The sequence below is a fragment of the Plodia interpunctella genome, chromosome 22 (genome assembly GCF_027563975.2).
Source record: "Plodia interpunctella isolate USDA-ARS_2022_Savannah chromosome 22, ilPloInte3.2, whole genome shotgun sequence".
NCBI classification, from domain to species: Eukaryota; Metazoa; Arthropoda; class Insecta; order Lepidoptera; family Pyralidae; genus Plodia; species Plodia interpunctella.
Genome location: NC_071315.1, coordinates 2,051,575 through 2,065,707, shown reverse-complemented (window position 1 = coordinate 2,065,707; position 14,133 = coordinate 2,051,575). Strand labels below are relative to the sequence as shown.

General features: G+C 34.9%; 1 protein-coding gene across 2 annotated transcripts in view; it reads right to left on the bottom strand.

Moving 5' to 3' along the window:
- yl (yolkless) overlaps positions 1-14,133 on the bottom strand; it is a 41,160-nt gene that overhangs the window by 10,518 nt on the left and 16,509 nt on the right. For both annotated transcript variants that reach the window (XM_053762384.1, XM_053762385.1), the window contains exons 19-32: positions 13,573-13,920; positions 12,794-12,910; positions 12,553-12,709; positions 12,028-12,113; positions 11,425-11,564; positions 10,647-10,723; positions 9,831-10,012; positions 9,235-9,390; positions 8,815-9,022; positions 3,611-3,775; positions 3,079-3,181; positions 2,361-2,489; positions 1,265-1,497; positions 139-291 (exon numbers count right to left, since the gene is read on the bottom strand). In XM_053762384.1, coding sequence (XP_053618359.1) covers positions 139-291; positions 1,265-1,497; positions 2,361-2,489; positions 3,079-3,181; positions 3,611-3,775; positions 8,815-9,022; positions 9,235-9,390; positions 9,831-10,012; positions 10,647-10,723; positions 11,425-11,564; positions 12,028-12,113; positions 12,553-12,709; positions 12,794-12,910; positions 13,573-13,920 — 2,254 coding nt within the window. The remainder of the gene's footprint in view (positions 1-138; positions 292-1,264; positions 1,498-2,360; positions 2,490-3,078; positions 3,182-3,610; positions 3,776-8,814; positions 9,023-9,234; positions 9,391-9,830; positions 10,013-10,646; positions 10,724-11,424; positions 11,565-12,027; positions 12,114-12,552; positions 12,710-12,793; positions 12,911-13,572; positions 13,921-14,133) is intronic.

Sequence of the window (14,133 nt, the reverse complement as noted above, 5' to 3'; positions counted from 1 at the left end):
TATTAAAGTACTTAGTTTTTACCATTTTCCTTGATGACTCCTATATAAATATTTTATAACTAAACTGAAACTAATTAAAAAATATATAAATAAATAAAGAACAACTAAATAATGATTATATTTTGTTCCGATTTTAACCTGGATATGTAGGTCTCGCAGAGTTTCTTGTCGTTGAGCTGGCATCGATTCAGTTTGTGGGAATTCGCGACTTTGAAGTAGATCCAATCTTCGAAGAGAACCATGCGGCCTTGGGGGGCTTTGAGGTGCGATTGGTCGTAAAATACCTTTTTTCTGAAAACAAACGGGAATTGTACCCCTAAATCGAAGGAGCGCTTTTCATAGGCGTATCAAAGTATGGGCAGGGAGGGCTATTTCTTAAAAGAGCGATCGATCGCTGATCCAAAAAACTATCAGGTCGGATTATGATATACTTACCTACATGTAATTTTATTTTTAACGTCGATTCTTACTAAAGGATGGTTCGCAGAGCGTTTCGACCGCTGCGGCTGCGCGGTCATTACAATTACCGTCAATTTTCTTGAGGAAGGAATCATTTCCAAAATAAATCATTCATAATATTGACATTATGGTAAAACTCATTCTTATCTTTGTTAAAATTTGAAAAATTGTAATGACAGCGTGACCGCAGCGGTCGATACGCTCTGCGAACCACCCTAAGTCGTTAGGTATATTTATGTTAAATCGGTCTAAATATAAAGTTTTGATAATAGACCACCACCACCTTCGGTGTAAGCGTGCATAGCAAAAGATTTTATATAAATAAACTAGCGCCCCGTCACGGCTTCGCTCGGATACAACCTGATAAAAAAGTAGCCTATGTTACATCTGAAGGTTTCGCCTATCTCTGCCAAACATCAAAATCGGCCAGTAGTTTTTGAGTGTACAAAAATACAAATCTTTTCGCTTTATAATATTACTAGCTTCTGCCCGCGGCTTCGCCCGCGTTTATTTTCCGAGATGAAAGTTACTCTATGTCCTTCTCCATTCTTCAAACTACATGTATGCAAATTTTCAAGAAGATTGAACAAGCTTTCGCGTCCTTAAATATTATAAAACAAAGTCCTCTATCGCGGCTGTCTGCCTGTTCGCGATAAACTCAAAAACTACTGCACAGATTTTCATGCGGTTTTCACCAATAGATAGAGTGATTCCTGAGGAAGGTTTAGGCCTATAATTTATTATGTTTTAACCCGAGACGGGCCGTTAGTTCATAATATTAGTTAGGATTTGGATTATTTTTTACTGTTTCTTTCCATCCAGGTCGACCCTGCTGATCTGCACAGGAGAAGCCTCGGCCACGTAGAGCCTCTTCCCGAAGGAGTCCAAGGCCAGCCCGGAGCAGTTCCCGAACACCGCGATGTCGTCGACCGCCCGCCCGGTCAGCGTCGCCGTCCACAGCACGGACTCAGATCCCGCGCGGTTAGTTATACAGTAAAACATGCGACGGGACCCTGGGTCCACGACGAATGCCGTCACCTGGTATGTATTTTATATAGTACCTACAAGCTTTTATGGGTGAATTTCACGACTGTTTGTACGCGGCGTGTAGCGTTTCATTAGTGTCGCACGTTGTTTTAAATAAAGAATCATTTTTTTAAAATTAAACTTTATAAAATCGACATTGTATCAGTACTTTACTTATTTATAAAATAGGATAATTAAATTGATTACTGTGTATGGTACAATTTAATAAACAGTAATGACAGCCCGCGGCGGCGTTCAGAACGCTCGTGAAATTCACCCTTATTTAGTAATTTCAATGTGATCAATTTAGAGTTTGATTTCTCCTACCTCCAGTTGAGCTACAGAGTTGAAATTTCATTCATTATTATAATAAGCATGACCTGATGGCGCAGCCCGTATCGGCTCCAAACTAGGGAACTCCTCAACCGTTTACAGCACGGACATGGGTTTTTTGTCAGGCGTTAAATGCCAGATCTCTGTGACGACAATTAAAGCTTGTGGCAAAAATGTAATTTTTGTAAAAAACTTGTTTTTATGTATTTTTTTAGACGAACCAACAGCCGTGTTTACAAAATGGTCGGTTAAAGGTAAATCGGGAAGCCAATTTTAGTTTTAGGTTCCCATTAATATAAAACAGATTAGTCATTCCTTTATTATTTTTTGAAATAATTGTTGGTATATTTTTTAGAAGTATAATTTTAAATGGATTTGTTATACATGTGACATTGAAAATAATATGAAGTAATATAATTTTATTAAAAACTAGCTACGGCCCGGGGCTTGTCTTCTGTGGAAATTTCGTTTTGGCTGCCATTTCGTGTTATTCGACACCAAAAAGAAGGAGTTCCTGAAAATAATATTTTAACAAAATTCACCTTAGATTGGGCAGCTAACGGTAACTTCTGTAGTCTGGCACACTTCATAGCAATCGCATCACACACTCTGACGTAGCTTCCCTTTTGATCCACGAAGTACACGTTACCCGTTACCCAGTCCACAGCAACCTGTTAGACACATTATAATTAACATAGTATACAACAAAATAGTTTCCCGCCATCTGCCTGTCTGTAGACCTATGTACTTATGTAATTAGATCTTTAAAACTACGCTACGGATTTTGATGCAGGGTTTTTTAATAGAGTGAACAATAAGGATTACTATTTAGACAACTCCTTAAAATTTGTTTTATTATATACACTGACTTTGCTTGTGCCTTCGCCCGCGTTTATTTTACGAGATGAAAGGTACCCTATGTCCTTCTCCATACTTCAAACTACATTACATGTATGCAAAATTTCAAGAAGATTATAAGATGTTTATAAGAAGTTGAGTAGATACCTAGAGCGTGAAGAGGTAACAAACCAATTTATAATATTAATTAGGATGAATCATTGTAATCTGTTTTGTGTGCATATAATATAGCTTCCCGTCCCAGCTTTACCCGAATAAAACCATAATAAAAAAGTAACTTATGTTACTCCTGAAATACAGCTTGGACATTTCAGCTCTTTCCCAGTTACTTCCCAACCAACAGAGCTTCGGAGCCCATGGTCCGCTGTGTTATTATTAGTTAATTAAGCAGATCATACTCGCCTTGGTTGGTTCACCTATATTTTTGATGGAGACTTCTTGCATTGGGCCGGTGACAACGACCATCTTTTGCGCATTTGGTATTGTCACGAAAGTCGTCTTCCGTCTGAAAGTGAAAAACAATAAATCTCTTTTGTTATTTATTCAGAAATAAGTGTGTTCGGATAATCAAAAAAACACGTGGCGCTGTAGCTTCCATCTTGAAAATTTAGTTTTAGAAATATGTCTTGCAATTTTTTTAAGATTACATTATATACGTTTATTACAACTGGTGGAATGTTTAAATGGTTTTACCCGAGCAAAGTCGGGGCAAGCCGCAAGTTACAATATATTTTATCTGTCACCTTTGCACGAAAGCTAAAGCTCGGCCGATTTTGATTAAATTTGACATATTATATGAAATGGTCCAAGCCCAACAGTTTCCATTCGCAATAATAGCAAACCGCCTTTTGGCGGTTTGCGTTGTGTGTGTTTCATTCCACTTAACGACTGCGGCCAACAGGCATGAGGAATACGACTGTAAATAGAAGATTACCTGACATCAATGTCAATGAAGGCAATCTTCTCTGAGCTCGGATGCGCCGGGTGGTAGAACTGCATTGAGGGTTCTCCTACAGTCGCCAGCGAGCGCACGGTGTTGCCTGCTACGTAGACAATGGCCATGTCGCCGGCTGTCGCTTTGCACGAATGGTGGTCCGGTCTGTCGATAACAATAATAACTTTCACTTAATAGCTGCCCGTTCCAGCTTAAAAGCATAATAAATTACATACAACTAAACCTTGCTCGGGATCTACATTATCTATTGGCGAAAACCGCATGAAAATCCGTGCAGAGGTTTTTGAGTTTATCGCGAACAGGCAGACGCGGTAGAGGGCTTTATTTTATACTAGCTGCGTAGGAATTTCGAGATAAAAAGTACCCAATGTATTCCAGGTTATCTTCTACCCGTGAACTAAATTTCATAACAATCGGTGAAAACGTGTGAAGAGGTAACAAACAAACAAGCAAACTTACTTTAGATATAATTAATTTTTCTATTATGAAACACAAGACATCAATGCGTCAACAAACAAAATCTCAACTCTATTCTATTATAAAGGCGTAAGTATGTTTGTTACCTCTTCACGCGCTATCTACTTAACCAATCTTCTTGAAGAAGGACATCTAAGGTACCTTTCACTCCGACAAAAACCATTGTTTTCGTGGGATTTGCGAAAATTCTGTATTCTCTAATAGAATGAGTTAATTTTAAATCAATGAAGATAACTTCATTAATTTCAAATTCACTCATTCTATTAGAGAATACAGAATTTTCACATTGTAATAATTAATTAATATTATGGTTGGGAGACGTCCGCTAAGAAAGGAATTTCGGAAATTCTTTCCTTGATAGGGTGATGAAATTTAAGATTTGTAATAAAAGACTGCCAACACATGTTTTGAATTTTATAGTATCCGAACTAATATAAAGTAAGATTGTTTATTACCTCTTCACGCTCTATCTACTTAACTAATCTGGATTAACTAATCTAAATTTTGCATACATGTAGTTTGAAGTATGGAAAAGGACGTAGATTATCTTTCGTTCCTGAAAAACAACTATTCCCGTGGGAAATAAACGTGAGCGAAACCGCAAGCAAAAGCTAATGTTAGATAATTGTATGTCAAAATTGTACGTGTTTTACGATGTTTGTGTTTTTTGTTACGATGTTTTTGTTGCAAAACTTAGCATTTGTTAAACATATTACCTACTAGTAAAACACGTGTAAAAAAAATTATAACATCATAATATACTCGAGGCGGCACACAATACATGTGCAAACAATAAAATATAATGATTAGGGAATTCTTCGAAGTATAAACAAAAGAACTTTTATGCCTTCGCCTATTTGCCACTTAATTAGCTTCTATTTTATTTCTGTTCATATTTTAAAACCCTATTGATTTTTGTAAACAATAGTTACAGATAACAACCGATGAGGTAGTTTACAAAAAATTACCACGAGGTTACCATAAGGTTGTTTACAAAAAGGACACACGAACCGCCACTAGAACATAAGGGCACAAACTTCTGTACATACTTGGATAAGGTGTTAATAATACCACGTGTTTATAAAATAAAGAACACATATAAACACAAATAGGATTTAAATTTATTTAGTTTTATTATTATAAAGTTAGATATGTAAATATTTATTATTTAGTACGAACATAATTACAAATTATTAATTAAAAACTAAACTAACCCATAATTATAATTGGCTTTCAGACATATGCATATCTATCGGTAGTGAATTTTCACTATAAAGGTATTCTGTAAGTGTAAGGTATTATGTATTAAATTTTAAAAATAAATCAAAAATATGTTAATTTGGATTAAATATATAAACGTTATCTCACATACAATCTTGAAATGGTATTGTTAATGTTAAACTCATAACAGGGAAATAAAAAATAATAAGTTAAAATGATTGTTGAATTAACTTTTTTTCTTATTTTACAATTGTAACTATTAAAAATATATACATAGGAATGTATATACAGAATACATTTGTTTTAAATAATAATAGTAATATTTTGACCGAACTCTTTGCAATAGCCCATTCTCAGTCCATCCAAATTACATTCTATAGACCAGTACTTCTATCCATTATTCTGCAATAGTTCACACTCCCGCCGAGACCTGCTCATGGGCATATCATTTTATTGGTATATCCGCGAGCGGGTTTTGGCGGGAGAAATAAATTTAATTCACAATAATTCATCAAGAAAGCGTGAGTGTTACATGTACGCTAGTACGAATATTGAAATGCAATAATATTTTTTTCTTAATGAAAAAGAAGACTTCCATACCAATCCTGCGTAAGTAAATACCCAGTATAACTCATAATTCCATTGAGACATGTTAATCTTAAAAAGAAAGTGAAAGTTATCAACTAACAATACATTTACAAATAATTATATATTTAGTCGTCAAGTCACTAAAATATTCACAGATAAGAACTTCAATTGAGAGACTTATCAAGAAAACTTTAAACTTAATTGTGTATGATTTTGTATTACTTCTCTATTATCTAGCAACAATAGCTATCTATTGTTATTAACCGACAAATAATTTTAACATATCGCAAACTATTGTTACAAAGGGTACTTAGCTAAATAGTGAGATAAGATAATGGCTGACATGAACAAAAGGTTGCCCCTTCCACCCCCACCACTCTTAACAAAACATAATACATAAAACCCAAGGTATGTGGCGAAAATTTTCATTCGAAACCAAGTTTCTTGTGAGATAAGGTCTTTGAAAAAATTTCCCAGTGGTTACCAGTGAGTTGATGTGCCGAAATTGTGCCAGGTCTAATCATATTGTGGACTCCAGTGTTAAAATAAACTTCTTCTTTACTAAATAAAAGAAGAATTGTGAAGAAAATAATCTTGGGCAAGTAATTCCTGTATTGATTTTTTTGCTTGTGTCCGTCGTTTCTGCCGTTAAACATTGGCACCTAAATTGAAATTTTATGTCGTCTTCTCGCACTTTGCTATGTCTTCTTGTAGCCTTACCGTATTCTACTTACGGTCGGCTATCTTACTTACCCTTTGCAATATATTTTTGAAATATTGAAGACTTTGTAACCAAGTCCTTGGTCCCATGGTTAAAGGTCAAAAATGGTTTTTATTTAATTAAAAATCTAACTAAAATTGCTATCTTTATTGATTCCTTAAGATGGGTAGATGTTTATGTTATATTTTTCTTTTTGCTAGTCTTGTCCACTGTTGGACAAAACTCATTTCATTTTTGTATATTTGTTTATTAAAACAATAATATTAACATCATCAGAGGAGAAAAATATGTGTTAGTTGCGACTTTTTTTTATTGGAACATTTATTTTGCTGGTAATTTTACCAACTAGTGCTAGACATGGGGTTTGGGTGGAAAAAGTACACGCAATTGGGTATTAAGTGCTCTAATTGTACGTACCAAATATTAAAGTGATTAGGAATAATACAATGGTGAGTTTAGCTTGAATGTATGTTGAATATTGTTTCCCTTTATTCCAATTGAACACATGTTATGTGTGATTTTCCTCAGAGTGCAACATTTATTTTAACCTTTCCCAGGTGGATTAATATTTCCTTTAATTTGTGCACACATTTTTGCAAAATTATTAAATATAATTCCTTGTTCAGAAGCTTAACGGGATGAGTTTTGAACAAAAGATAGCTTTGTTTTTATTTCATTTCATACATAACGGTATCGTCTTTGGCGCTGCGAATCTGTATCTAGATGAGAAGCCTTGCCAGTACTTCCAGGACTATCATGTTTCTATCAGTTTTTGTTTTTCAAAACTATTTTCGAGGAATCGTACCTAATTTTTGCTGGACTCGTATGTCGTTGTTCACGTACTAAAATTAAGTATATTTACTTATGACAATGCATATTTGATTTAAATAATTTTTTGTCTTGTGTCCAAGCAAAATTACGGTGGTGTTGAGCTAATTTAACTCTAGCCTCCTTAACAACCATCAACTTCTTTTTTTCCATGAATCTTACGACGAATGGAATAAATATTCTGCTAATGTTTTGAATAGGTATTTGGTAAAAGAATTCATGGTAGCTCACCGTCGCACGGATATTCAAAATGTCTCGAATTACATAATTCTCTATTTTGATGGCTTTTGGATGTCGGAATATAAACTACTTCTTCGTATAAAATAAAATGTCCCTTTCATCTTTGTGTCTACATTTTTGCAAAATTAATGAGTAATCCTTTATTCCTCGGCATAACGGGATGAGTTTTAAGCAAAAGATAGATACTTTTGTACTTATGTCATGTTAGTGTGCAAATTTTGTTGTTTGTCGGTTTTATCGATCCATGTATTTTCAAACGTAACGATCATGACTAATCACATTTAATAATAATAAATGTTCATATCTATTTCCAAAGTTCCTAATTTTCAATTAGATTTTTAAATTAGACTATATTTTTAATATAACTATCCCAATTTATGGCGTCTTCTCGCACTTTGCTATGTCTTCTTGTAGCCTTACCGTATTCTACTTACGGTCGGCTATCTTACTTACCCTTTGCAATATATTTTTGAAATATTGAAGAAATTCTTTGTAACCAAGTCCTTGGTCACATGGTTAAAGGTAAAAAATGGTTTTTATTTAATTAAAAATCTAACTAAAATTGCTATCTTTATTAATTCCTTAAGATGGGTAGATGTTTATATTATATTTTTCTTTTTGCTAGTCTTGTCCACTGTTGGGCAAAACTCATTTCATTTTTGTATATTTGTTTATTAAAACAATAATATTAACATCATCGGAGGAGAAAAATATGTGTTAGTTGCGACTTTTTTTATTGGAACATTTTTTTTCGAATTTTTGCTGGTAATTTTACCAACTAGTGCTAGACATGGGGTTTGGGTGGAAAAAGTACACGCAATTGGGTATTAAGTGCTCTAATTGTACGTACCAAATATTAAAGTGATTAGGAATAATACAATGGTGAGTTTAGCTTGAATGTATGTTGAATATTGTTTCCCTTTATTCCAATTGAATGTAGTGTTAAATAATAGATTCCTCCTGTTGTCCATCCGATATTCCACGAGTAGTATAGTTGGTCTTCATACTTCCATCGCGCTACAGTCAGCGTGAGATGACTTAATTCAATAATAATTAACTTAATGTAACAAAATGACTAGATCGTCAAGCTCAAAAAAAGTATTCTTACCTCAAAGTATATCCATTATAACAGGAGCACAGGTAGGAGCCCTTGGTGTTGTGGCAGTATTGGGAGCAGAGGTCCATATCACACTCGTCGATGTCCGCACAAGTCCGGAGGTCATCGTTGAGCGTGAGCCCGCGTGGACAGTTACAGCGCTGGCCGGACGGCGTCGGCTGGCAGTCGTATTCGCATGTGTTGTTCGCACATGCTTCATCTACAAATCACATTTTTGGTCACTCACGTGTCATTATATTTCTTTGTCATGTGCTCATTGGGATCGCAATGTTGCTAAAAGGCGAGGTCCTGTCGAAAGTAATTTTCTTCTATAAGCTTTTCACAGCAGCCTTGCCTAACTTACCTAAATAGTCATTACTACAACAGCGGCAGCAGTAATAGTAATGACTATTTTATCTCATCGCGTCTTACCACATTGTCCGTTCTCGTCGCTGCCGTCGAAGCAATCGGGCTCCTTGTCACAGACCACATTCCACTCCATACACTCTTTGTCGGCACAGTGAAAGCCGGTGGGACACTCCTCTACAGGGAACAATGGCAGCTGAATGACTAACGACGTACGATTTACTGCAATGGAAACAGTTTAACTTTAGAACTAACCTTGTGTAGATATTTGTTTATTATTATTCGAGTATTTTGTTATTCATGGAATAATGCCCAAAAACCTTCTGCGTTTGCACTATCGTATCTATTTGCAGTGAGACGCATTCAACCAACAGTATGAAATCGTGATGCGAAGACAAACACACAGCAATGTAATTGGTTGGCGGCCTCTTTCTGCGAAAGGCTTCGATAGTGAAAAGTCACATTAAGGCATAAATTTATCTTTTCCAACCCAAAATTTTTCCCCTTTGGCATCTTGTCTAATACAAATTAGTATACTAAGTATTCGACAAAGGTTTATTTTAGGGGTGGTAAATTCACTTAAAGGTAACAGACGACAGATTTTGTCGAGGATCAAAATGCGAGCTCGTCGCCACAATGCACTTTAATTTTATTCAACTTACCAAGAAGGCACGCTTCAGGGAATTCATCTGAACCATCGTTACAATCTTCCACACTGTTACATATTTTGTCCCTGTGCAGACATTTGGTTTGCTGCTTGCATTTGAACATGCCGCGAGGCGCGCACAGTTGATCGCATTCTTGCTCATCGGTGCCTCCAGGACAATCGAATTTCAGGTTGCATCTGTGGTTATAAAATATTATTGGTAAATGTTTTTCGCTGTGAGTCAAAACTATTTGCATGCATGGGAATTTTATTTCTTATTACAATCCCTACTTCAACAATCTTAAGTCTCTTCTAATCTTAATAATATAATATAATAATCTTTCCAATCTATACTACTTTCCAATGTCATTACTAATTTAATATCTGTCAATATATCCTTATCGTTGTCTTCTCTCACATCTTTGGATCTTCCTCTTCTTCTCTTACAACTTCTTACATTAAATTTCTTTTCCATAATTTTTCCGGCTCCTCTAGTTAACTCTACTTGTATCTTTATATTTTTTTATTATTATTATTTACTTTTCTTTTAATACTTTACATATTTGAACTGTAACTTCATGCTTGTTATACATTAACAGTTCTCGAGTTGTTTTATATACTTAGTTCGACAGCACAACATTTAACCCACAACCGAAGGTGGTTTTAGGATCTTCCAAATTATTATTTTTATTTATAACAATAATTAGAAATAAAATAAATAAATAAATCTTTAATAATTTAGATGCTAAAGATGCTATAGGATGATCTTTGTGAATGTTATTCTTATTTGTTGTCCTAAATCCACCTTAATCTACCTATTTGATCATCTGACCGTGCAGTGACTGGTATGCAAATACTCTTGTTTAACTCGCATGCGTGTTCCATTTCCGTGCATTGTGGCACTGGGACCTAAGGTGCAATGTGAGGAATGAATATTAGAAAAATAAATAGTTATTCTTAAATAATGGATGGTAGCTAGAAGCCCGAATAGGAACATATCATCTATATAATGGGAACTTCTAATTAAAATCATTTATTCAGAAATTAGACCTTCACAGCATACAAAATTAAATGTTTACCTCTTTTTCTGGGAAGATTTCTTCGCAACTTTGTTCGTCAGAGTTTTCCATGCAATCGACAACACCATTACAACATTGCCTGACTTCGACCTTATAATAATCCTTTTGTTTTCCAACCACATGGTTGAAATACAAAGTCTGCGCTTGTTTATTAAAAAATTTATCGTGAAACTACTTTTCATCAGTTTATTTTTTTGACTTCTTTTTTTTTAATTCATTATTTTTTCACATACCTAACATCAATCATATTATATAGCACACAAAATTAAACTTTTACCTCTTTTTCTGGGAAGATTTCTTCGCAACTTTGTTCGTCAGAGTTGTCCATGCAATCGACAAGCCCATTACAACATTGCCTGACTTTGACCTTATAATATCTCTTTGTTTTCCAACCTCATATTCTGAGCTTGTTTATTAAAAAAGCGAACAACTTACTTTGGTTTTTTTTTTTTAATTTGTTAATTCATTATTTTTTGATATACTTACCTAACATCAATCACGATAATATAGCACATAAAATGAAACGTTTACCTCCTTTTCTGGGAAGATTTCTTCGCAACTTTGTTCGTCAGAGTTGTCCATGCAATCGTCAACACCATTACAACGTTTCCTGACCTCGACGCAGTTTTGGTTGAGACATTGGAAGTAGCCCACGCTGCATAATCTGGCGTCTGCAATTTTAAATTTTTTATTGAATTTATTATATAAGGGCGTTTTATTTTTCAATTACACAAATTCATTAACAACTTTTTAACAATTTCCACTAAACAATTAATTATAGTATCGATCAAGAAGAAAGATCAGCCTCAAGAAAGAGAAGAAAGAAGATTGATAATTATTTATTTTTTGCCTTTGCAATACCAAATAAGTGTCTACGTCTCGTTGATAGACGTCCAGTGTTCCCAACATTTATTTTCTTTACTTTTTATTGATCTACTTTAAGAAGCGTAGAATTTATCGAATTCTGAATAAATTGATTCATAACAAAGTTGTATTTTTTTTTTAATAGCCTGTATGCACTGCTGGGCAAAAGCCTCCCCTTTTGTCTTCTAAAGATAACTTCTATCTTGAGCCATTTGATGCCAAATGAAAAAACTAAAGTTGTATGAATTTGCTAAAAAAAAGATGTTTTACAGCAATCAGCTTCATCGGTTCCGTCAATACAGTCAGGCTGTCCGTCGCACCGAACAGTTTTATTTACACATTGCCCTATTCCGCACCTGTGGAGGAAACAAACAACACACAACAATATTGAATCTTGTTTAAAAAAAAAAATATTTGCCACTTTTAAATGATTTTTTTCTTTTTCATACGATTTAGTTTCTAAATTAGCTTCACGAATATTATCCTTGACCAATCAAGCCAGCACTTCTTGGGTTTGCCTTCTGCCAGGGGGCGAGAGCGCCAGACATTTTCCAGATATGTTTTTACTTTGCATGTGCTAATAGAGTATAATCATGTGTAATAGAGTGTCGTATATTAATTATCTACCAATTCTGTACCTGTGCAAGCTCTACTGGATTAAAGACAAGTTTTTAATATATTTATAATTTTAATTAATGTTCTTTATCGCCTGTATTCTGGTTATCTCTGTGCCTTATGAAAAAAATATAAAAACATACTTTTCCTAAAAATTTGCTGATAAAACATAATACTAACTTGAATTCTGTCTCCCGGCATTTCCAGTGTTTGCACATTTCAGGATTTTCATCGTTTGAAAACGGACAATCCACTTTCATGTTGCATACTTGAGAGCGATCTAAACATATAACGGAGCTCCAACAATGAAACTCGTTTCTTTCACACGCTTCTGGTTCTAAAAAAACAAAGTTGTATTTTATTTTAGCAAGACTAAAAAAAAAATAGCAAAATTTTTAATTAAGAAACTAATAATTCGTACTTAGGAAGTACTTTTTTGTTGGCGGACATTTGAAATAGTTGTCTATACATTTCCCTTTGCAAAGAATCTCATTTGCTGAACACTGGATATCGTCTCCTTGTTGGCCGAATGTTTTAACTGTAACAGAAATTTTGTTATATATTAATTTTTCTCCTCACCTTTTGTTAACTTTCAATGCGACAAGAAATGTTGTCTTCACCCATCTAACTACAGTCAACAGCACATCAACCTACCCAAATTCATTGCAAACTCGCCGCTATTACCGCGGTACATAGAGGTTTATGCAGGGTAACTTGATGTGCTGTTGACTGTACATCCTACTTCCTACTAACATTATAAATGTGAAAGTTTTTGCGGATGAATGTGTACCAAATTTGGTAATTTGGTACACGGGTATAATATAACCTGGAATAACACATAGGGTACTTTTTATGCCGTATATATTTAATTTCCACGGAACCGAAGCACCGGGACGCAAGTAGCACTCGAATAATAGTAAACATTTTTTTACAATAGTTTTATTAGCGTATGTGTTAAGTTTTCGTCTAGACTCTAATAAGTATGTACCTCGGGCAACTGTGGGCGAAGTGCGGGTTAGCATTTCACCTCTCACCATCGAATCGATTCGCAGTGAGACGCAGCGAACCAATCACATCGCGCCATTGTGACGCAACGACAACCACACTGCAATGTGATTGGTTCGCTGCGTCTCGAAGTGAAATACAAACCAACACTAAACCCTCTGTTATAAATAAATGACTATCATAATACGAACTCACCGTCGCATCCTTCCTCATCTTCCCCCTGCGTGCAATCTTTAGCACCATTGCACCTTTTATTCTTCAAAACACATTCATTGCTTTTATAACAATAGTAATCTTGTTCGAAATTGCAAGTCTTCAATTTCGTGCACACTCCGTTAACCAGGAGGAGGGTCGGGGGGCAAAGACATCTGTATCCCATTTGGAGGGGTTTCGATTCTGTGGGGTAGTTGTGGGGGGTTTGAACACAGATGTCGGAGCAGATCGAGTTGGCAGTTAAACAAGGATGGTTCATAAGAGTGCTGTTTGGATTGGGAAGGGATGCTGTTGCTTGGAGGTGAAGTCGTGTTCCGTTGGGGAATAGAGCTGAAACGACATAGTTATAAGTATAATTAACATTCCGCTGTCGCAAGCAACCACTGAGTGAAGTAAACTTCACTCAGTGGGGTTCCCTAATAGTAAATTACTATTAATAGTTTCAATTTTTATTTATTTTAAATTTTGTCATTTTTTAATAATTATGTGAATTCGTCCTCTTAATGTTTAATATATATATATATATATATATATATATATATA